The 24,421-nt window shown below is 37.3% G+C and overlaps 3 protein-coding genes across 4 annotated transcripts; 2 read left to right on the top strand and 1 right to left on the bottom strand.

The window, feature by feature from the left end:
- Positions 1-892: 892 nt before the first annotated feature.
- Positions 893-4,072, bottom strand: LOC145014101 (S-adenosyl-L-methionine-dependent methyltransferases superfamily protein). 2 transcript variants are annotated; one of them, XM_078972472.1, is made up of 12 exons: positions 3,917-4,072; positions 3,668-3,843; positions 3,438-3,533; positions 2,922-3,005; positions 2,761-2,835; positions 2,584-2,664; positions 2,323-2,462; positions 2,082-2,237; positions 1,826-2,018; positions 1,646-1,729; positions 1,346-1,555; positions 893-1,261 (listed from the first exon to the last, which is right to left on the bottom strand). In XM_078972472.1, the coding sequence occupies exons 2-12, from the start codon at positions 3,797-3,799 to the stop codon at positions 1,073-1,075; spliced, it is 1,440 nt and encodes a 479-aa protein (XP_078828598.1). In that variant the 5' UTR covers positions 3,800-3,843; positions 3,917-4,072; the 3' UTR covers positions 893-1,072. The 2 variants fall into 2 exon arrangements, with proteins under 2 accessions (XP_078828598.1, XP_078828599.1); XM_078972473.1 differs by lacking the exons at positions 3,438-3,533; positions 3,668-3,843; positions 3,917-4,072 and adding an exon at positions 3,178-3,306.
- Positions 4,073-6,812: 2,740 nt separating this feature from the next.
- Positions 6,813-7,322, top strand: LOC145016251 (uncharacterized). The gene has a single exon (XM_078974631.1). The coding sequence runs from the start codon at positions 6,813-6,815 to the stop codon at positions 7,320-7,322; it is 510 nt and encodes a 169-aa protein (XP_078830757.1).
- Positions 7,323-12,223: 4,901 nt separating this feature from the next.
- LOC145018783 (LOW protein: ammonium transporter 1-like protein) lies at positions 12,224-14,401 on the top strand. The gene is made up of 9 exons (XM_078976629.1): positions 12,224-12,497; positions 12,625-12,684; positions 12,776-12,823; positions 13,078-13,210; positions 13,300-13,376; positions 13,458-13,553; positions 13,662-13,732; positions 13,804-13,894; positions 14,081-14,401. The coding sequence occupies exons 1-9, from the start codon at positions 12,273-12,275 to the stop codon at positions 14,189-14,191; spliced, it is 912 nt and encodes a 303-aa protein (XP_078832755.1). The 5' UTR covers positions 12,224-12,272; the 3' UTR covers positions 14,192-14,401.
- The last annotated feature ends 10,020 nt before the right edge of the window (positions 14,402-24,421 follow it).

The raw sequence follows: 24,421 nt of genomic DNA, 5'->3' as shown, positions 1-24,421 counted from the left end.
TGATCATTTAAATTAAATTATATCCACACTTCATTTTATGGTTTTTTCCAATTTTATTTCCAATGTAATAATTATAAAATATACTTCATTAATACACTTTCCTTTTAATTTTAAATTTTCTAAAATGAAATCCAATTATTTACTTTGTTTATTTATCAAAACTATTTGTTTAAATTTAAAAGAGAACAAACATTTCAATTTCAATAATCAATACTTTTTTTTTCTTATAAATTCAAAATTCTGAAATGTTTAGACTTTCATATTTAACTTTTTTTTTTTTTTTTTTTTTTTATAAATTCAAAATTCTGAAATGTTTAGACTTTCATATTTATCAGTATACTTAGTGGTCAAATCTACAAAGAAACCTTTAAATAACAATCATTTTTGAAAGTTGAAACTATTACAAACTTAGCTAAAGAAGTTTGCATATCATAAGGAGCGTCATGGATTTAAATATTATTGGTTTCAAGTTTGGATTAGCTTTGTTTTTATCTAAAAATAAAGATATTCAAGAAATCACATCTTGAAATTAATTGATTCAGATTTAAACTTGTTTTATTGTCCAGGTGCGAGTTTAAATCTCAAGAAGATATATATGCCTCAATGGCTGTGGCTGTATGTATGTTTTTTTAGAGATACAAATAAAGCAGAGCTCCATTTTAAAGTGTTAAGTTGAGCCTTCTCAAACAACTCTTTCTACCACAAACTTTTGATCTTAATCAAGAAAAATTCTAAAACTCGAGTAATTGAAAAATAATCAAAACATACATTAAACTTTAAAACTATCTTCAGCTTGTCTCATAAGATCTAAAATACCTATAAGAGTTAATCAAGCGAGTTTAAATCATATTTGCCAAAAAATAATTAAATGACTATAGATCTTCGTAACAAGTCATGTGAAGGGTTATTCATTTTTTTTATTCTTTTAGCTTATTGCAATTTAATGTTTGATGAGACCACAAAAATAAGTTATAGTAACTAATAAGGCAGCTCTTCAATAAGCTGTTTGAGATAGTTGATTAATAAATTAGTTTTTCAGCTAGCATGCCAAACACAGTCAGTCTTAGTGGAGTTAAAGTCTTTTGTTGTTCTTGGTGGCAATAAGAGCGATATTTCTAGGGGAGAGTGTAGGATCAAAAATAGGTAGCATGAATGCTTCCACACCTTGCTCCTGGAGGAACAAGAGTCTATCAAGAAGGATGAGTGTTTCCAATACGGGTCCAAGAGCCGCTCGAAGTGACCAATATGCCCCTATCACCTCCTGCCACATCAACACATACATCATCAGATAGATAGACAGATAGATACAATAAATAAAAAATTAAGAAAGAAAGAAAACCCCTACATAAAACGGTTCGGCTTCCTTCCAAATCCCAGCAAAATCGATACTCTTGTTGTTGTTTAGATTGAGACGATGCATTGCAGACTCGCTAAATTTTTCAAAAAGTGAACATCTGTCTTCAACATTGTTGGTAATGATTCGGCGAAAAGCCTTTCCTTGTCGCCCTATTGTAGGACTTTTTGTCAAAGTCTCTGGAAAATATTTACAAAGCACCTGTAATTACACACACACACACACACATCACTATGTATATATAGATACAACTGATGTGTATATATATAAAAGTAAGTTTATAGTGTATACCATCTGGAAGGCAGCACGAAAAGCATGCATCTCAAAATTATGGAGACTCTCATCTTTCCCTAAACCTCTCCATCTATCCGCACTCTACGTTAGTAGTATCAAACAATTCCATAAATCCAAAACAATATTTTTTTTTTGTTTTTTTATAAAATGGGATAAAGTTCATTTTTAGATATATACCTGACAAGCAAGATCACGTGCATTTCTCCTGAGATGTACGCCACTTGATTTAACACCTCTACTAAGAGGAAAACCAAAACCAGAACCACACAGATCATCATCATCAACAGTTTCTTCCTCTTCCTCTGATAGCAAGTTATAGCAGCACCCAATGCTAACTACTGCTTTCACTTGTTCGCTCTCCAAAAATGTCCTTTAAAATAAATAAATAAATAAATAGAAACTCAAAAGTGACATGTGGAAAACGTGTGCTTACCTCAGCATTGTTACAGAGAGGTCCCCACAAGCGTGAAGACCGGTGAGAAGCACTGAAGAACGACACATGTCAACGTGTGTATCTTGTTCAGCAAGCAAACCTTTCAGCATGTCTGAAGAGAGGACACAACATGTCACTGTCTTGGGCATTTTCCTACTAAACTTACACAAGTTGTAATACAACCATGTTTCACATCAACTACATTTACACCAACTAAATATATATTGTTAAAATTAAATACCTAGATTTGTGCTTTCTGGCATCATAATGTTTCTTAATGCGTTGTGCGCGTGTATCAGTGATTGTTCCATGATGAGAAGAGGAATCGACTGCAATTACAGACAGCTGGTACTCAAACGAGAGTACTTGTGCAAGATAACCCTTAAAAAGTCAAAGTCAAAGTCAAAGTCAGACAAACATCGGATATCTACATGATACTTTTTAGAGAGCAAATAATATGTTTGTTTCGGTTCCAAGATGAAAAAATGGGATTCATATTCACCTGGCCTGCACCTACATCGATTACTGTATTAGTTTCAACATCTCGTGCCACTGAATTAACAACACCCGCAAGAGCCTCTATCTGTGTTTATATATACACAGAAAGAATATTAATCCTCCATAACACTAAAATATATATTAAAAAAAGGATATGTATTTAGTACTATTTATTACTTACTTCATGTTTTTTCTTCGGATTCATGCCTTGGGTTATAACAGCATTTAGCAAAGCCACCTGCATATTTGGTAATACCTGCCAGAAAAATATTACTTCCTCATATTCCCACTTTTCAACAGTATCATTAGAAAAAAAGGAATTATAATACTAAAATAAAATACCTTTTCCAAATCTGCCTGTTCACGAGGAAATGCAAGAGAGCTTGAGGTAGTGATGAACTTTTTTAATGATGAAGGCCAGTGATCCTGGTATCATATATCGAAAAGGAGCACATAAGTGCCAATACTGGAGCTACACTTTTGAAATCTTAATTCAAGCTTAAATAAAACATAATTAGTTAGTGCTTTTGTTCTAAGGTGAGGGTTGTTTGATATGCCTTTTACTAGGTCACTCGGTCAGATTTAGACTATATGATACCATGATTAGAAGCTTGTGATTCAGTCCTATAGCCTCTGATATGCCTCTGAATGGCTCAGGCTGGGTCTGATTCAATCGGTCTTTACACAATCAAATCTGACTCAGAGGCAAGCCTCAGACCCAACCTCTTGTCTAACCTATTAAGAGGTATGTCAATAAGAGTTTGGTATCAAACAGTCTGAATCTAACAGAGCCTCTTACCACTTCCTCCAGCATATCAAAGGCTATATAAATCCTTCTAGTAACACATAACTATGTACCTGCACAAAGCCAGAAGGAATTTGAACAAGATACTCGACGGGTTCATTCTTCAAGCAATCAATCCATTCTTTATCAACAGCTTTCCACAGTTCATGCTGTTATTCAGTAATAAGATGATTATTCAAGGTGAAGGGGAATGAGGTTTAGAAATTGGAACATCAAATATTATATGACTCGAGCAACATGTTATAAAGTTCCATAGGATTTGTTATTTGATTGCAGTTATTACCGTGAGGAAATTGACGACATGAGATTCCCAGAAAAAGCTATACGGGTTTATAAAATCAATAATGGCGCCAATCCATTCTAGGGTTTCAGTAGCAGTAGCGCATGAGTACTTGCAATTTCCATTGGATGTCATCGTCAAATGTCCAAGGTAGACCAGCTTGCAGGGACGACCGACGTCTGTAATACTACGGTAGTTAGTGGAATAGTAAACTTGAAAATCGACATTAAAGATGCGGATTGAACAACTTACCTATATTTCCTGCTATAAATTTATAATCGTTTGGAACTTGGACAGTGGGAGTCTTGGAAGAGGGATAAACGGTGGCAGAACACCGGCGAATCGATTGAACTGTGGGTGCCTGAGGGACTGAGGTTAGAATGTCGGCGTAATTTTAAGACTACTGTAGTACTGTTACACCAAATTTTAAATTATTAAAAATATATTCAGACAAATATATAAATAAAAATCAGTTGTTATATGATTATAAGGTTAATTTTTTAAAATTAAATATAAAATATCAAAATATTGAAGAATTTTAAATTTATAAAAAAATAAGAAAAATAATGAATTATTATAATATAAATGTTTTTTATCTTTTAAATTAAAAAAAATAATTTAAATAAATAAAAATAATTAATGACCTTTAATTTTGAAAATTTTAAAATTAAAATGTAAGTTCACTAATGAAATTGATATCTATTTATTATTACATTTATTACAATTATTATATGTATAATTTAATAAAATAGAAAATGAACATAGACTAATTCGTAGATCTATGTGTCACCGCATAACAAATGAATATAAACTAATTTTAAAAGAAAGTATGAACTTAAAGTCATGTGCGTTGAGTTTAATAGAAGTGAAAAAAAAACGGATAAACAAAGTCAATAGAATCATTTAAATTAAATATAATATTAAATATTTATCAAAACTAAATAATAACATAAACACATGTCATCATTTAATTGGATATGAAGATTTGAAACTGTAAAATTTAATTTTGCAAAATTATATCGCATGTTGTTCATAATAAATATCTTTGACTAAGGTATTGTTTGTTTTTTCCGAAAGGAAAATTTCAGAAGTCTGCGGACAATATCTGCAACAGAATAGGTAGACCAAACAGTTGTAATCTGTAATAAGAAGCTTGTTTGTTTTTTTAATGTATGCAGACTGCGTAAAAAACTTAAATTTAAATAAAACATTTTTACAAAATTAAAATAGTTTTTCAACATCAAAATTATAATAATTCTAGTCTTACAATATTAAAATAAAATTCATTACATTTTTGTTAAACCATTCAATATTGTTATATATCATTTACAAATTAAATGGATTAACATTAAAATAACATTGTTTTATCTAGATAACATCCTTAAAAGTTACTTCATATTTCTTTTGATTTGGAATTCCTTAGCAAAAGCTTAATTCTATTGGCTCCTGTTTGCTTTTGTTTTCCTACTCCACAAATACACATGTGATTTCAAAAAGCACAAATACATCACATTTTAATAACATCATATTTTTACACTTTTATAAAGAAATTATAGATGTGTCAATAGTTGCGTAGCAACGAAAAGCAAAGATCATTTGGCCATTTGCATTTAGAGCACAAGCAAAGACCATTTGACCATTTGCATTTGTTACTAGAGATGTGTCCGATAATACCAAATGAAATGTAATTAAATTAAACTTCAATATTCTCTCAAGCATTTCATCGGACACATGCAATGCATAACTCGTTTCTTTCTTAAATTACTACCACTAGATGTATACTATACATCCCACTCTTTAGACATCAAATTCAGTAAATAAAGGAAACATATACATGGTTGGAAGCAAATCAGAATAACAAAAATATACTTTCATTGACATGCATCAAATCAGCTTATACTTGCAAGAAAATCAGAAAAACATCATAAACCTTGATAGCATAAACATATAAATATTGTTATTTTAAGTAAGAAAATCAAAAGAACAATTGATTTCAAGAACATATAACAACAATGAATTTCATAAACATATAAATGTTGCTGAAAGAGCAATTGATTTCAACAATAGTTGTCAGTTTCAAGAATTAGAAGAAGAAACATACCTGTTGGTCAATTTCATGCCGCCTAAGGAAGGCTAAGCAGCAACGACGAACAAGGAGCTGAGTAGCGACCATCAAGGCTGCGACTGTAAAGACTACGACAATAAGGGAAGGAGGTCGATTCTCTTGGGGAAGGAAGAAAGAGTAGTGACGTTTTGAGCAAACATAAATAACAACTTAGGAGCATAGCAGCGATGACGAGGACGGACGTACGAGCTGCGAGCGACGACTCGATGGGAAAGGAAGAACGATGAGAGATAAGAGCTGTTTGAATGAACGACGTTTTTTTTTCAATGTTATGTTGGGTTTTATTTTTTTTCTTTTAGGCTTAGTTAGGAAGAGGTAAGAAGAGACAAGATCAATGTTGTATGAGGCACAAAACCATTTAAAAAACAATGTATGGGACACAAGAGCCTGAAGCTATTTAGAAAACAAACTGCTCCAAAATAAAAAATACCGCAACGGACAACAATAAATAATGAGAAGAAGTTCAAAAAAAAAATCATGTTATGAAATATTAGTTTGTGAATGACCATTGGATTCTCTCATTTCTCTCATAAATCTCCATCATTATTTAGCATTAGTAACAACCATTTCAATGTGTTTTATGAATGTAATAATACACCATCATAATGTGCATTCATATTGTAGCTCATCTTTCATCTTATTTGGATAGTATAAATAGTGAGCCATATGTATTAGACACTTGAGGATTTCATCACAAGTATTGGAATAAAAGTTCTCTCTACTCTCTTGTCTTTATTTACATTATAATTTATCTTGTTATTTGATCATATTTTATAACACGTTATCAGCACGAGGCTCTACCAAAGAATTCCAACTTCTTGCCGTTCTTGTCGTTGTCAGGTATATATATATATATATATATATATATATATATATATATATATATATATATATATAATTTTTTTTTTCAAAGTTCATATGTATAATGCTCACAAGTTATATAATGCTCACAAGTAATTTATGATACTTCTTAACTAACAATCCTCTAATATACAACTCTTTATTTTGATTAGTACTTTCACTATGGCAAACATTAGCAAACTTGAGTTTATGGCTCTTGACATTAGTGGAAAAAATTATTTATCATGGATCCTTGATGCTGAAATCCACCTTGATGCTATGGGTCTTGGAAACACCATAAAGGATGTAAATCCTTTAAATGAAGCATCAAGCCAAGAAAAGGCTAAGGCGATGATTTTCCTTCGCCACCATCTCGATGAAGGATTAAAAGCTGAATACCTCACTGTCAAAGATCCAGCTAATCTTTGGAATAATCTGAAAGAGAGGTATGATCATCAAAAAACGGTGATACTTCCTAGAGCTCGTTTTGATTGGTTACACCTTCGGCTACAAGATTTTAAATCTGGGAGTGAGTATAATTCGGCCATGTTCAAAATTACTTCCCAACTAAAACTATGTGGTGAGACTATAACTGATGAAGACATGCTAGAGAAAACCTTCTCTACTTTTCATACCACTAACATGCTCCTACAGCAGCAATATCGTGAGAAAGGTTTTAAAAAAATATTGTGAATTAATCTCATGTCTTCTTGTGGCTGAACAAAATAATGAGCTCTTAATGAAAAATCACCAATCACATCCGACCGGTTCTAGTCCATTCCCTGAAGTGAATGCGACATCATCTAATTATAACGGTCGTGGGTCTAACCGTGGCTGTGGCCGTGGTCGTGGTCGAGGTCGTGGACGTGGTGGAGGCCGTCATAATAATCGTCCCAACAATAATAATAATATAAGTAACCACCAGAAGTGGGAAAATAACAAAAACCCACATCCTAATGATAAAAGTGGTCAAGGCAAGAAGAAAGTTGAAAATGTTTGTCACCGATGTGGAATGACCGGTCATTGGTCACGTACATGTCGCACTCCAAAGCATTTTGTTGATCTTTATCAAGCTTCTCTAAAATATAAAGAAGGAAAAAATACAGAAACAAATTTTGTTCAAAATTATTTTTCCGAAGATCAACTAGAAATGAGACATTTGGATGTCGCCGATTATCTTGCCAACACGGAAGGGACAAACGGTGTTATGAATGGTGATGGAAGTACCCATTTTTTCCCATAAAATGAGATGGATATGGCATATCATGAAATTGTTGGTTTTCTAGTATCATTTTATTTTTGCATTATGTTTGTTTAAAGTCATTATCATGGTCAAGAATAATATGTAGTTTTGTTTAATGTCGTTTATGATTTTTATGTTATAGTCATTTCATCAAAAGAGATCTCGATGATTCTTCTCAAAATAATAATATATGACTTTATTTATCTAAGTTGAATATTTCTTATTTCTTATTATTTTATTATATATTTTTATTTTGAAGAGAAATATGGATATTCGCAAAAGAAATGAGGAAGATATATGTCTTGCAGATAGTGCAACACATAGCATTTTTAATAATAAAAAATATTTTGCTTACTTATCAATTGGAGAAGCAAATGTTAATACAATAACGGGTAGTGCAAAAATGATTGAAGGCTCCGGAAGAGCGAATATCATATTACCACAATGGACAATAATTATAATTGGAGATGCATTATTTTCATCAAAATCACCAAGAAATTTATTAAGTTTTAAGGATATTCGGTCCAACGGATATCATGTTGAAACAACCAATGATGGTGATGAAGAGTATCTCAATATTACGAAAATGATATCGGGTAAGAAAAGTCTTTTGGAAAAATTACCCGTATTGTCATCCGGATTGTATTATACAAATATTAGAATGATTGAATCTCATGCTATTGAAAATAAAAGGTATGATAACATCTACAAAGTTTGGCATGACCGGTTGGGCCATCCCGGATCAGTTATGATGCGCAAAATAATTGAAAGTTCAAGTGGACATTCCTTGAAAAACCAGAAGATTTTTCAAGCTAATGAATTGTCTTGTGTTGCATGTTCTCAAGGAAAATTAATTTCCCGTCCATCATTGAATAAAGTTCGGTATGAAAGTCCTAGTTTTTTAGAAAGAATTCAAGGGGATATATGTGGACCAATTCATCCACCATGTGGACCATTTAGATATTTTGTGGTCTTAATTGACGCGTCAACTAGATGGTCACATGTGTGCTTATTATCTAGCCGTAATCTCGCTTTCGCAAGATTACTAGCACAAATAATCCGCCTAAGGGCAAATTTTTCCCGATTACCCAATTAAGAAAATTCGACTTGACAATGCTGGAGAATTTACATCACAAGCTTTTAATGACTATTGCATGTCGATTGAGATAACTATTGAACATCCTGTTGCATATGTTCATACACAAAATGGTTTAGCTGAGTCGTTAATCAAACGCCTTCAATTAATTGCAAGACCATTACTAATGCATTCTAAACTTCCTACATCGACATGGGGACATGCAATTTTACATGCGACATCACTTATACGCATCAGGCCAACTAGTTATCATAAATTCTCCCCTATTCAACTGGTTTGCGGCCATGTACCAAATATTTCCCATCTAAGGACGTTCGAATGTGCAATTTATGTACCCATTTCTCCACCTCACCGCACAAAAATGGGTCCTCAAAGAAGAATGGGAATTTATGTTGGATACGAATCTCCATCTATAGTAAAATATTTAGAACCATCAACTGGAGATTTATTTACAGCTAGATTTGACTATTGTCATTTTGATGAATCAGTTTTTCCAACATTAGGGGGAGAAATAAAGAAGCTGGAGAATAAAATCTCTTGGAATGAATTATCATTTTCAGTGTTAGATCATCGTTCAAGTCAATGTGAACTTGAAGTGAAAAAGATAATTCATTTACAAAATATAGCAAATCAATTGTCAGATGCATTTACTGACCCTAAGAGAGTAACAAAGTCTCATTTACCAACTGTAAATGCTCCAGTTAGAATTGATATCCCAGAAGGAAAAAATACAACTACAAATGAATCAAAGGCACGCCTGAAGCGTGGAAGACCAACCGGTTCCAAAGATAAAAATCCTCGAAAACGAAAGGGAGCAAATATAATTGATGGTCCAAAAGAAAAAACAGAATCTTTTGAAAAGATTAATGAAGCTCCAGAAGAGCCCAATGACATAACAAAAGAAATTGAGGTACCTGAAAATTATGAAAATGAAGAGATCTCAATAAATTATGTCATGACAGGAATAAGATGGAACCGAAATAAGATAGACGTCGACGATAATTTTTCATATCATGTTGTGTGCGAGATTATGGAAGAAAATGAGGATGTTGAACCTAAATCTATAGATGAATGTAGAAATAGAAAAGATTTGCCAAAATGAAAAGATGCAATAAACAAAGAGCTTAATTCTCTTACTCAACGAAAAGTTTTTGGACCTGTAGTCCGTACACCAAACGGAGTAAGACCAGTGGGATACAAATGGGTATTTGTGCGCAAAAGAAATGAGAAGAATGAAGTTGTGAGATATAAAGCAAGACTTGTTGCACAAGGTTTTACCCAAAGGCCCGGAATTGATTATGAAGAAACATACTCTCCTGTGGTTGATGCGATTACATTCCGTTATCTAATAAGTCTGGCAACACATGAAAAATTGGAGATGCGTCTGATGGATGTAGTTACCGCCTATTTATATGGTTCACTTGAGAATGATATTTATATGAAAATCCCAGAAGGGTTTAAGGTGCCAGAAGCACAAACTCCTAATTCTCGTGACGTATATTCGGTAAAATTAAATAAATCTTTGTATGGATTGAAACAATCTGGCTGGATGTGGTTCAATTGTTTAAGTACATTTCTTTTAAAAGAGGGCTATAAAAATGATCCATTAAGCCCATGTGTATTCATAAAAAGATCCGGATCAGAATTTGTGATAATTGCTGTTTACGTAGATGATTTGAACATAATTGGAACTTCTGGAGAATTGGAAAATGCCACTTCTTGTTTGAAAGAAAATTTTGAAATGAAAGATCTTGGTAAAACGAAATTTTGTTTGGGTCTTCAAATTGAGCACACCAAAAATGGAGTTTTTGTACATCAATCTAGTTATCTAGAAAAGGTGCTTAAAATGTTTTATATGGATAACTCACATCCATTGAGTACCCCGATGGTAGTAAGGCATTTAGATGCCAAAAAGGACCAGTTTCGGCCTTGTGAAAAACATGAAAAACTTCTTGGTCCCGAAGTACCATATCTTAGTGCTATTGGTGCACTGATGTATCTTGCTAATAATACGAGACCTGATATATCTTTTGCTGTAAATTTATTAGCAAGATATAGTTCTTGCCCAACAAGAAGACATTGGAATGGAGTCAAACATATTCTTCGATATCTTCGAGGTACAATGGATATGGGCTTATATTATTCAAATTCATCAAATGCGGAGTTAATTGGTTATGCAGATGCTGGATATTTGTCTGATCCACACAAAGCTCGATCCCAAACAGGTTATTTATTCACTTGTGGAGGTACCGCAATCTCTTGGCGTTCTGTTAAACAAACTTTAGTTGCTTCTTCTTCTAACCATGCAGAGATTATAACAATTCATGAGGCAAGCCGTGAATGTATTTGGTTAAGAAATTTAACTCATCACATTCGTGAGAGTTGTGGTCTAACTTCTAACAGGGAAGCTCCAACCATACTATATGAAGATAATGCGGCTTGTATAGCCCAATTCAAGGAAGGTTTTATCAAAGGAGACAGAACCAAACATATATCACCAAAGTTTTTTTTTTACTCATGATCTTCAAAAAGAGCGTGGCATCAACATCCAGAAAATTCAATCAAGTAACAACTTAGCAGATTTGTTCACTAAAGCGCTCCCTACATCCAAATTTGAAAACATGGTGCGAAATATTGGAATGCGACGCTTTAAGGAATTCAAGTGATGTGATGATTAGGGGGAGTTGGAAACATATTGTACTCTTTTCCTTAGCTATGTTTTTCCCACTGGGTTTTCTTAGCAAGGTTTTTAACGATACAATTGTTCCAAATATCTATTATTAATCATGTACTCTTTTTCCTTAATAAATGGTTTTTCCCATGAGGTTTTACCTATTAAGGTTTTAACGAGGCATGATACAATCGTCATTCAAGGGGGAGTGTTATGAAATATTAGTTTGTGAATGACCATTGGATTCTCCATTTCTCCCATAACTCTCCATCATTATTTAGCATTAGTAACAACCATTTCAATGTGTTTTATGAATGTAATAATACACCATCGTGCATTCATATTGTAGCTCATCTTTCATCTTATTTGGATAGTATAAATAGTGAGTCATATGTATTAGACACTTGAGGATTTCATCACAAGTATTGGAATAAAAGTTCTCTCTACTCTCTTATCTTTATTTACTTTATAATTTATCTTGTTATTTGATCATATTTTATAACACATCACCCTAAATGTTATAATTTACAATAATTAATTTGATATCACAAGTGAGTAGAGAAGGTGACGTATTCATAAAAATAAAAGCGAACGGTCAAATTTTCAGTGGCCAAGAAACACTACATCCCCAAAATGGCTTCTTCTCTGCTTCTTCTCCGACCACCTCTTCCACTACCACGTTCTTCCCCTTTCATTATTCGAAATCCTCATCAAATTCCATCTAATTTCAATCCCAGAAAGCACTTTCTCACTTTCAAACCCTTCTTATCAGTTGCATCAAACGCCCTGACAGAATCATCCGACTCTCCCAAATCCCTCGACCCACCTGACCCACAATCCCTCCTTCAAGAACTCGCTGTAATCTTCAAACACTCATATATCCTTTTCATACAATAACATTGATCGAAACCCTAATTTCTATGTGGGTTTTGTTGATCGGTTTCGAATTACGTGTTTCTGACGAGCATTACGTTGGATTTTGCAGGATAGTTTCAATCTTCCGCCTGATTACTTATCGCAGCTCCCTCGCGATCTTCGTCTAGACGTTAGTCAGATTCTCGATTGCTATTTCATGATTCTGGGAAGTTTTTACAGTTTAATGATTGTTCTTACGAATTTGAGTGGAAATTGTGTAGCTCAATGATGCTGCTTTCGATCTCTCCAATGGACCGGTGATTGAGCAGGTTAGGAGCTTCTTGCCTTTCATTTCGTCCAAGAATTATGCTATATTTGCTTGGGATTTGCCATTGTTACAAACTCATTAACAATGGTGGATCAGTAATGCAATGTTTGTGAATCGGTTGTCGATAGAAAAGTATCACAAATTTCAAATTTGCATACTCTGAGATAAAAGATTTGACCTTCAAAGTCAAAAATTGCTCCAAGATTTTGTGGTGAAAGTGAAACGAGCTGATATGATACTGATTTATTTCATCAGTGTGGACAAGAACTGGGAATGACATTGTTAAACATATCTCGAGCCTGGGAATCAGCCGATTTGTCGACTTCATCATCTTTGGTCAACAATCTCCCTCTTTTGGTCAACTCTCTAACCAGCAACAACAAATCAGGTAAGAATAAAGCCAAAAACTTTGCATATAATTACTCCATTAGCCCAATGGCTTCCCTCTAATCCATTTTTATATCTTATTGCTTTTAGCATTAGGCAAACGATTGGTTTCAGCTGGAAGAAGGTTTCAATCGATGGGGCAATATGGTCAAGGTGAACTACAAAGGGTAACATCCATCAATCTTACATGAGCTTTCTGACAATTGGGATTCGGATATCAAGATTCTACTTCTTTTATGATTGTGTAGATTTCTAAAGCTATGATTTCAGCTGGGAATCTTCTTTCTTTAACCCCTGTATTTGAATCAACCGAAGAGTCAAAAGAGGAGACTCGGATGTTCAAGGTAATGTATCATATAACAAAACTAACAAAAAAAAAAAAGTAACGTAATGAAGTCTTGTGCTTATAAAATTGAGGATTTGATTTGAATTCATTGCATTATGTTTTGCAGTTTGGAGAGCTTCAAGTTGAATTAACACGAGAGAAAGCTTACATCGGGGCAGCTATTGGCTTTGTTTATGGGTAATCAATTTTCAACCATTTAATCGGTATTTAGCTTTCTTTCAAGAAGTCATTTAACATGAAAAATGTAGGATTATTTCATGGGAATTGAGTCAAGGCATTCAGAGTATTCCAGAGAGCTCATTCCAGTATGCAAATGAAAATGCTTTGTTGATCGCTAAGGTACTTGGATTTTTTCTTTTCCAACCCATAATTTATTACTTTTAAAATTTATAAAATAACGTATTAGTTGAAATTTTATTAAAAAATAAATAATGGATTTAGATGGAAGAAGTACTAAAAATGAAATTACAATATTTACAAAAAAGATATTATTTGATAAATGTTTTGTGGTATGCGTTAATGCAGTCATTACGTGGAGCTTTACTTGTTATTTTTTATGGATCAACGGTTTTGTCGGGGTTTGCTACCTTTGGGTTGGTCTTACTTGCACGAGAACTTAAATCTGGAAATAAGTGAGTGAGAGCTCATACATGATACATGATACATGATACATGAACACGACATTCTTGCCTAACATGAAAATTGTTATTTCAACAATTTTATTGTGAATACTACTACATTTTAGGATATGGTGGGAATGTGATGTTTGAGCATTGTGTATATATTGTAGTAATGTTTTCACTTTCGGCTTTTCGCCTTATATGGATTTATGGCACCATCTCCTAATCCCTCCTCCATCCATAACCCAGACATATTGTAGTAATTCTTTACTTTTAGAACTATTCGTTCATCACGTAATTTTCATAAATAATAAGGTGAGATTTTTTTCTTCAAATAAATCTTCTTTATAATATATTCATTTAATTTTACTTTTTTGAAAGAAGAAAGGAGTTTCATAAGATATTAGAATCTTGAATCAACTTTCAAATTCGAATTTCAACTTTAATTTAAGATAACATGCTATTGGATAAATAAATAAAATATAATTTTTTTTTTTAGGTAATTGAAAAACATGATAAACAATAACAAAATTTAAGAGTTTTGACAAATTTACTCATTTATTTCATTCCAAAAAAAAAGAAGAAAAGAAAATTTCGGATTTAAGGAGTCCAACAACAACAGTTACCAGTATCGCCCGTTAGACCAGGAAGATGATCGCATTGACCATTGGTCCAACCACGAGGGATGCAATCCTCAGTGCAGAATGCATCCCCAATTCCCATTTTGCAAACCATAGTCGAACAAAACTTTCTCCCATCCCAATTTGGCACCAAACCTGTCACACACAAAAAAAAGTTGTAGTCGTTTTGCTAAAAGATTTAACAAAATAACATATAAGCTAGTCAAATATTTAATTTAATCATCAATGATTCAAAACAAAAATCGTTTGCATTTTGGGTTTGTGACAACAATCGAAGTAAATTATTGATGACAAAACATGATTAACAAGTTAAAATTAGTGCTCTTTCAAGGATAAGCCTAATCGGGTCATATTGATTAACCAAAAACTATTATATAATAATAAATACAATTACTTACCGTTAGTTGCGGATGCAAGTGTAACTGCAACTGCAAGGACGAGAAGAAGAATGAAGAATTTCATTTCAATTGTTTTTTTCTCCATTTTTGTGTAGATATCAAAACTAGTTTGTGAGGCTATATATAGATTAAAGAAAAGAATGAATGCAGTTAATGGTTGTGTTATATTTGTAAATAAAATATTTTTAAAAAATTCAATTTATTTTTGTTTAATGAAGATCTTGATAATATATGATTTGTTGATTTTGGATTGCGATCTTGATATACAATTTCCTAAAAATATTGATAAAATGTTTAAGAATGTTTCAAGTATAAATAAAAAAAAGATTAGAAAATGTTTAAGAATGTGTTAACTATCAAAATCCAAATTTATTAATTTTAACTAACTTATAACATTCAATAAAAAAAATCTATGAATTTTATAAAAAAAAAAAGGTTATTAATGAGTACCTCAATTCTTAGAACAATCTCTGATTACATGGATTACATTGATTTTATTTGAAACAATCGATTAGTCATATCTTGGGTCGGAATCCAAGTATATACTCCAATCGTAAAGTTGGTAATTCGTGAAAGAGAATGGCTAGGAATAAAAGCAGATAGTATTAGGGTTTGTATATCCTGATGTGTGCAACGTAGCCCTATGTTATTTATAAGGTGAGACTTACATTGTATCGAGACTCCTTGAAAGGTTTATTTTATACGTAAATAAGGATAGTTGATAAATTATTAACGACAACACAAGTATAGTGAGAAAAAAAAACTAGACACATATGAGATCAACCGTTGATTGTCTGCTTTGTTAATATCCATTGTTAACGATTCATTCATGTCATATTATTGCCTTAAAATACTATTTTCCATATTTATCTATTTTGTATGATTTTGTTAGTGTTTATATATATAATTCAAATGTTAATATCTATTAAAATTTTAAAAAGTGAGACACACAATTTTCTAGGTGAAATGAGATTCTTGTAACAATGAAGAAGAGGGACACCAGAATAAGTTGACAAAGAAAAAGAAAATAACAAAACCACAACTTCAGTCTAACAAAGATTATTTAGTTGCATTGCATCATAAACATTTACGAATCAAAATGGTAATATGAAGGTAACATAGATTGATGTGACACAGTCTTGTAAGTAGCTATATATGTTGGAGTCTCATTTCTCCCCAATGACTCTTTTGGAGATACAATCATAGGTTCCACACATATTTACATAGTATCAGAGTCGGCATCATGCACCCCCGGTGGTTCAGCACATCCCTATTTATCATCATCGAACCTTCGACTCTGAATGAGACACTGAATGAGAGTGTCAGTGCATGATACAGTCTTATAAGTGGTTACATATACCGATTTTGATAGTGTTTAATGTTTTAAGAATGATGGAGAGTATGCTGGTCTCTCAAATATTGGTGTGTTAAGAATAATTGGAATAAAATATAAAAACTAAATTTTAAGTTTAAAATTTTGAAAAATAACAATAATGTTCATATGTAGTTCACCTCAGCACAACTTAAATTGAGTACACACTTGTCTGATGCCAATTTGGTAACCCACAAAACCGGGTAAAATTGTATAAGTAATAAGATACCACTAAGTTTAGGGAATTAGAATGCCCAAAAATTTAGTTAGTTACCAAGATCGAAACCTAAAGTTCATTGAGATACAATAACATTAACAATATTTTTTTAAATAATAAGTTGACATTTATACATCCCATTTGACGGAAAAAAAATCTTCAACAGTATTTATTTTGTAAAATAGTATATTATTTTAATTGTATTTCATTTTCTAGAAAAAGATCATAAATCATTTCATGTCAAAATTAACAACTTTAATACTAAAATTGTTTTCAAGTCCATTATTATATTAAATATTTCAAATCGATACTCTTGAATTCCAACTGTAACATTTTATTCATTCACTATTACAAAAAGAGGAAATCAACATGGAATAAAAAAACATAATTCGATTGCCTTGGGATTTCAATTTAAGAGGTCCAACAACAACAATAACCAGTAATACCGGTTTGACCATTTTGATGTACGCATTGACCATCGGTCCAGCCACGAAGTTTGCAAACATATGTGCAAAACCCATCGGCCATTCCTATTCTACAAATACTAGACGAAAATGGATTAATACAATGTTTTCTATCATTCCAAATCTTCTCCGGACCTGCCATGAAAACTTTGTAAAAATTAAAACTTTATTTTAAACATGTTAAGTTTATACGTTGATATATAATTCAATCAAATATCTAATATAATCATTAATGATGAAAATAGAACCAATAACCTCTATTAATATGATTTAAAACTAACGAGGATAACCAAATCAAACTATTTGAACTTTTAGTTGATGGCAATAGTTATATATAGTAATTTTAAATTTTAATATAAAAACTACTATTTACTAGTATATTTGGTTACATTTAGTTGCCTCTTTAGTTGCATATGCTCATGTGATTGTAAGAATAAAAAGAAGAATCAAGAATTTCATTTGATTCATTTTTTCTGCTGTCTTGTAAAAGATGAATGGAAATAGTGTATATATAGATTACAAAAGAGAATAAATGCAATTAATGATTAAATCAAATCTGGCAATCGTACATATATTTTTAGAACTCAAATAATTTTCTATCTTTGATAATATATGAAACGACCAAAAATACGACCCAAAAATTTTTGTTTTTAATATAATCAAAACTATAATCAGAGGATCATATGAATAAACCATGCGTGATATGTCCCAAAATATAATAAAGTACTGTGCGGAAACTGTATCATACTACATCGAATCAACAACTAAATCAAATCCAGACTAAAGCTGAGGTGGTGGTGTGTGCGATGCCGTCACCCCGAGCTCTTCCCTTTGCTTGCGGAAGTACCTGAAACCAAAACTGAAACTGTAAGCACGAAGCTTAGTGAGCTCCCCCAAATTACCACATACCATACAAAAACATATAAACACATATTGGGCCTTGCCCACTGCATCGGGCCGGGGCCCGGAAACTGCATCGGACCGAAGTCCGGAACTAACTGCATCGGACCGGAGTCCAGAACTGACTGCATCGGACCGAAGTCCGGAACTAACTGCATCGGACCAGAGTCCGGAACTGACTGCATCGGACCGAAGTCCGGAACTGACTGCATCGGACCGGAGTCCGGAACTGACTGCATCGGACCGAAGTCCGGAACTGACTGGGACCGTGTCCCCTGCATCGGACCGAGGTCCGGAACTGACTGAGCATAGCATAGCATATCATAACAATTATACTGCATACTGCATCGGGCCGTAGCCCGGAACATAAACACATACACATAGCGCATAAATCATGTCTGAACCACGAAGGCATCAAACATACTAACTACTACATCGGACCGAAGTCCGGAACTACTACTAACTGAACGGGCCGACATTGTGGCCTTAGACCCGTCCCTACTGGAAGGAAACTCACCTCGTAAGCTAGCGGATGAGTGTGTGGCTCGGAAAGCTAACGGCTGCTGCTCCTGAATCTCCTCGGCTACAAATCCATAAACACACTCGATCAATCACTAACACTACACTCAGGGTAAAATGACTCTTTTTACCCTTGGTCAAAGTCAACTTACTCAGGGCTGACTCGCCGAGTCGGGATACCCAACTCGTCGAGTCCTAGACTCTCCTCTCAACTCTTACACGCTGATACTCGTCGAGTGTGGCATCGACTCAACGAGTACCCTCTGGATCCAAGAACTCAGATGATCTTCATCCGACTCGCCGAGTCGGATGAACAGACTCGACGAGTTGTTCTTGATCCCCAAGAAGATTGCCTTGGACTCGCCGAGTTGTATGAACAAACTCGCCGAGTCCCTCCATCACTGAGTCTACTCTCAACTCGCTGAGTCCACTCCCTAACACACTTCGTCCACTCGACACTGAAGAAACTGAAGAACTCGGGACTCGCGACCTGACTCGTCGAGTCGTTCTTCCGACTCGCCGAGTCGCCGCCATGCAACAGATTTTTACTCGATTTCTCTTGAATCCAACACATGCAAATGATAGATCTAGGTCCAATAAGCTGTATTATCACGTAAAGTTTCCAACTTTACGTGCACAACCACATGAATAAGGGAATTAAGACTAAAAGATGCACAACAAGAGTAGATCCATGGCTAATATGCAATGTAACTCCAAAAAGACAGTAGATCTGGGCTCTACAACACCCCAACACTCAGATCCAAAGGTATTTCGACTTATTAACACATTCATGCAAACATAAAGCTTGGAACAAACATCAAATAGCCCATAAAAGAGCTCTAATGGAAGTTTAAGCATATAACCAGAAGGGGAACTCCGAAAATACCTCAATAAGCTCAGATTTGACCTTGGATCTTTGCACTACAACTTGTTTCCTTGCTTCCTTCTTCTTCTCCTTCTTCACACCTTCACAAAATGGAACTAAATCACTTCTAAGCTCACAAATGGAAGGATTAGGGTTTCTCACAGAGCTCTCAGGGTGATAGTGGCGAGAATGAGGCTATAATGGGGTTTAAATAGTGGGCAAACTCGGGGATTTAGGGTTTCATCCAGACGGACGGACTCGCCGAGTCCAGGATATGGACTCGCCGAGTCGCCGGCTCCCGCGTGCACAAAATGCGCGACCCAACTCGGCGAGTCAGGCTAGAACTCGCCGAGTCCCTCTTGAAAACTTAGACAATTGACAATTTATTAACATACCGAGAACGGGTCGTTACAAGTCTCCCCCACTTGATTCAGACTTCGTCCTCGAAGTCTGCAACGACTGGATCTGCGAATAACTCCGGGTAGTGCGTTCTCATTTCTTCTTCAGTTTCTCATGTCCATTCAGACCCCTTCCGGTGCTGCCACTGCACCTTTACCAGCTGAATTACCTTGTTCCTCAAGGTCTTGGTCTTCCGTTCCAGAATTGCGATCGGCTTCTCGATATAATTCAGGCTGCTATTAACCTGGATGTCCTCTAAGGGAACGACTGCTGTCTCGTCCACTAAACACTTCCTCAACTGCGATACGTGGAAGGTGTTGTGTATCAAACTGAGCTCCTCAGGAAGATCTAACCGGTAAGCAACCCGACCCACTCGGGCCAAAACCCTGAAAGGACCAATAAATCTGGGGCCCAATTTGCCCCTCTTCCGGAACCTGATGACACCTTTCCAAGGTGAGACTTTCAGAAGAGCCATGTCTCCCACCTGGAACTCCAAGTCTGAACGCCTCCTGTCGGCGTAGCTCTTCTGCCGACTCTGCGCAGTCTGCAGTCTACTACGGACCTGCTGGATCAATTCCGTCGTCTTGAGCACCACTTCGGTGCTCCCCATGACCCGCTGACCGACCTCGCCCCAACAAATCGGGGTCCTGCACTTCCTGCCATATAACATCTCAAAAGGAGGTCGATTAATGCTCGCATGATAGCTGTTGTTATACGAGAATTCCGCTAAGGGAAGATACGTATCCCAACTGCCCCCAAAATCTAAAACACATGCCCTAAGCATGTCCTCGAGAGTCTGAATCGTCCTCTCGCTCTGCCCGTCAGTCTGAGGATGAAAAGCGGTGCTGAAATGGAGACGAGTACCCATCTCGTCGTGGAATCGCTTCCAGAATCTGGACGTGAAGCGAACATCCCGGTCCGACACCACCGATACCGGCACTCCATGACGTGCCACAATCTCTCGCACATAGATATCGGCTAACTTTTCCGCCGATATACTCTCCTGGATCGGAATAAAATGGGCACTCTTCGTCAACCGATCCACCACTACCCATATCGAATCCACTCCACGTGCGGTCCTGGGAAGTTTGGTGATAAAATCCATGGTGATATCCTCCCATTTCCACACGGGAATATCCAACGGCTGCATCTTGCCGTGAGGTCTCTGGTGCTCCGCCTTGACCTTCCGGCAGGTCAAGCATCTCTCAACGTACCAAGCGACGTCCCGCTTCATGCAGGGCCACCAATAATCAGGTCGAAGATCTCGATACATCTTCGTCGCCCCTGGATGGATAGAAAATCGAGACTTATGAGCCTCGTCCATCAATACCTGCCGTACCCCACCCCAGTACGGTACCCACACCCTACCATGAAGCGTCATCAAACCCCGACTGTCGTACTCAAACGAAGCTACTCGGCCCACTATCCTCTCGCACTTCTGCCTCTCCTCCTTGAGACCCTCCATCTGAGCCTCCTTGATCCGCTCCAACAAAGGAGTGATCACCGTCATCCTCATACACAAATCCCTGATAGGGGCCGCCGAAACCTTACGGCTCAGGGCATCGGCCACCACGTTGGCCTTCCCGGGATGATACAGGATCTCACAGTCATAGTCCTTCAGCACGTCTAACCATCTCCTCTGTCTCATGTTCAAACTCGGCTGATCCATAAGGTATCGTAAGCTCTTGTGGTCCGTGTAGATAGTACAGCGGACCCCATAAAGGTAATGTCTCCAAATCTTGAGGGCAAATACAACTGCCCCCAGCTCCAAGTCGTGGGTAGGATAATTAGCCTCGTGAGGCTTCAACTGTCTCGAGGCATAAGCCACCACATGGCCTCGCTGCATCAACAGTGCTCCCATACCCGTGATCGAAGCATCACAATAGACCACGAAATCCTCAACACCCTCTGGCAAGGTAAGAATCGGAGCCTCGCACAATCTCTGTCTGAGAGTCTCGAACGCCGCCTGCTGCTCAGGCCCCCAACGAAAAACCACCGACTTCTTGGTTAGTCGGGTGAGCGGTACTGCTATCTTGGAGAAGTCCTGAATAAATCTCCGATAATACCATGCCAATCCTAGGAAGCTCCGAATCTCAGATGGAGACCTCGGGACCTCCCACTGCATCACGACCTCAATCTTGGCCGGGTCAACCAAAATACCCTTCTGGTTAACGAGATGCCCAAGAAACTGCACCTCGCGCAACCAGAACTCACACTTTGAGAACTTAGCGAAAAGTCTCTCCCTCCTCAAAGTCTCCAACACCTCCCGCAGGTGCTCCTCGTGTTGCCCCTGTGTCTTGGAATATACCAAGATGTCATCTATGAACATGATCACTGACCGATCCAGCATCGGTCTGCACACGCGGTTCATGAGATCCATGAACGCGGCTGGGGCATTGGTGAGACCAAATGGCATCACCACAAACTCATAATGACCATACCGGGTCCTGAAAGCAGTCTTCTGTACATCCTCATCCCTGACCCTCATCTGGTGGTAACCGGAGCGTAGGTCGATCTTGGAGAACCAAGACGCTCCCTGGAGCTGATCAAACAAGTCGTCTATCCTCGGAAGTGGGTAACGGTTCTTCACCATTACCTTGTTCAGCTCCCGGTAATCAATACACATCCGATGCGACCCGTCTTTCTTCCTCACAAATAAGATCGGCGCTCCCCAAGGCGAACTGCTCGGCCGAATGAAACCCTTGTCTAACAGCTCCTGAAGCTGTGTAGACAACTCCTGCATCTCAGGGGGAGCAAGTCGATATGGTGCTTTGGCTATCGGAGCCGCACCAGGAACCAGGTCGATCCTGAACTCAACCTGCCTCTCAGGAGGTATCCCCGGCAAATCCTCGGGAAACACGTCCGGGTAATCTCGAACAATGGGAACATCATCGATCGTCGTCTTGCCCTTATCCCGGGCATCCAAGATGTAGGCTACATAACCGGCGCAGCCCTGCTGAACGTAGCGCCTCGCCCTAGCGGCAGAGCAGAAGGTCAATCCTTGCTGGGGCCTCTCGCCCTGAATCACTACCTCTCCCCCACTGGGAGTGCGAACCCTTACTAGCTGAAGCTCACAATCGATCACCGCCCCATTGGGGCTTAGCCAATCCATGCCCACAATAACTTTATTCCTGCGCAGGGGAATCGGGACCAAATCCACTGAAAACTGCTCCTCAAATATCCGAAGGGAACACCCTCTATATACTCTGTCGACCCTCACGGTCCTATCATTTGCTATCTCAACCTCTAATGGACCATCCAGCTCCCCCGGAGCTCTGCTAAATCTCTTGCTAAGTGCAAGCGATACAAATGATCGGGTGGCCCCCGAATCGAACAGTACCAAAGCAGGGATGCCGTTCACCGAGAACGACCCTAAATAAAACGTACCATCAAATAATATCCAAACGATATATTAATAATTAAAAGATGAAAGAATTATACATACCCGTCACCACATCAGGAGTCGCTCGCGCCTCCTCTGCCGTCATCTGAAATGCCCTGCTCTTCGCCACCGGCGCATCAGCTCGGCCCTGCCGGCCATCCGTGATCCTCAAGGTGGCAGGGGCAGGTGCAAGCACCTTCCCTGCTGCAGCTAAACTGGGACACTGGGACCTTTTGTGTCCCCTCTGATTGCACTGAAAGCAAATCAGATCCGATGCTGTAACCGTAGTGGCAGGGGCCGTACAATCCCTACTCATATGCCCGGTCCGACCGCACTTGTAGCAGCCGGAACTCCCTGCCTTGCACGCCCCCTCGTGCAACCTCCCACACTTGCCACACCGACCGTGGCTTTGCTGACCCCTAGACCTGTGATCTGAAACCTTGGGCTTTTTGCCTACGCTGCCTGTACCCGAAACCGCCTCCGGTTTCCTCTTCCTCTCCATCTCGAGATCAATCTCCCTCTCTCTGGCTCTAGCAATCATGTCGTCCAGTGTTTTGCAACTGGACCGGCTCACAAACATACGAATGTCACTCCGCAACATCTCGTGATAACGGGCCTTCTTCATCTCCTCATCGGCTGCATACTGTGGAACAAGAAGGGCCCTCTCCCTGAACTTGGCAGTGATCTCCGCCACTGTCTCGGTAGTCTGGGTAAGATCCTGGAACTCCCTGGCTAACTGTTGCACCTCAATGACCGGTGCAAACTCCGCTCTGAACCTGGTAGAGAAATCAGCCCAGGTCATGGCATCCAATGCCGCATCATCCCCGATGGCATGTCCTACCTCCTCCCACCAGTCACGTGCCCTGTCCTTCAGGAGACAGGACGCCAATCTGACTTTGTCCCCCTCGGGACATCTGCTAGTGCGGAATGCGTTGGCCACATCCGCCAACCACCTGGTACTCGCTATGGGGTCCCGTGCCCCGTGATAGTCAGGAGCCCCGCATGCCCTGAACTCCCTGAAAGTGAGTGTGCGCGACCCCATCACGGCCGCCATCTTAGTACGGAAAGTACTCAGTCTCTCATCCATCA

Source organism: Lactuca saligna, chromosome 9 (genome assembly GCF_052625555.1).
Source record: "Lactuca saligna cultivar CGN05327 chromosome 9, ASM5262555v1, whole genome shotgun sequence".
Taxonomy (NCBI): domain Eukaryota; kingdom Viridiplantae; phylum Streptophyta; class Magnoliopsida; order Asterales; family Asteraceae; genus Lactuca; species Lactuca saligna.
This window is presented reverse-complemented; position numbering and strand designations above follow the sequence as displayed.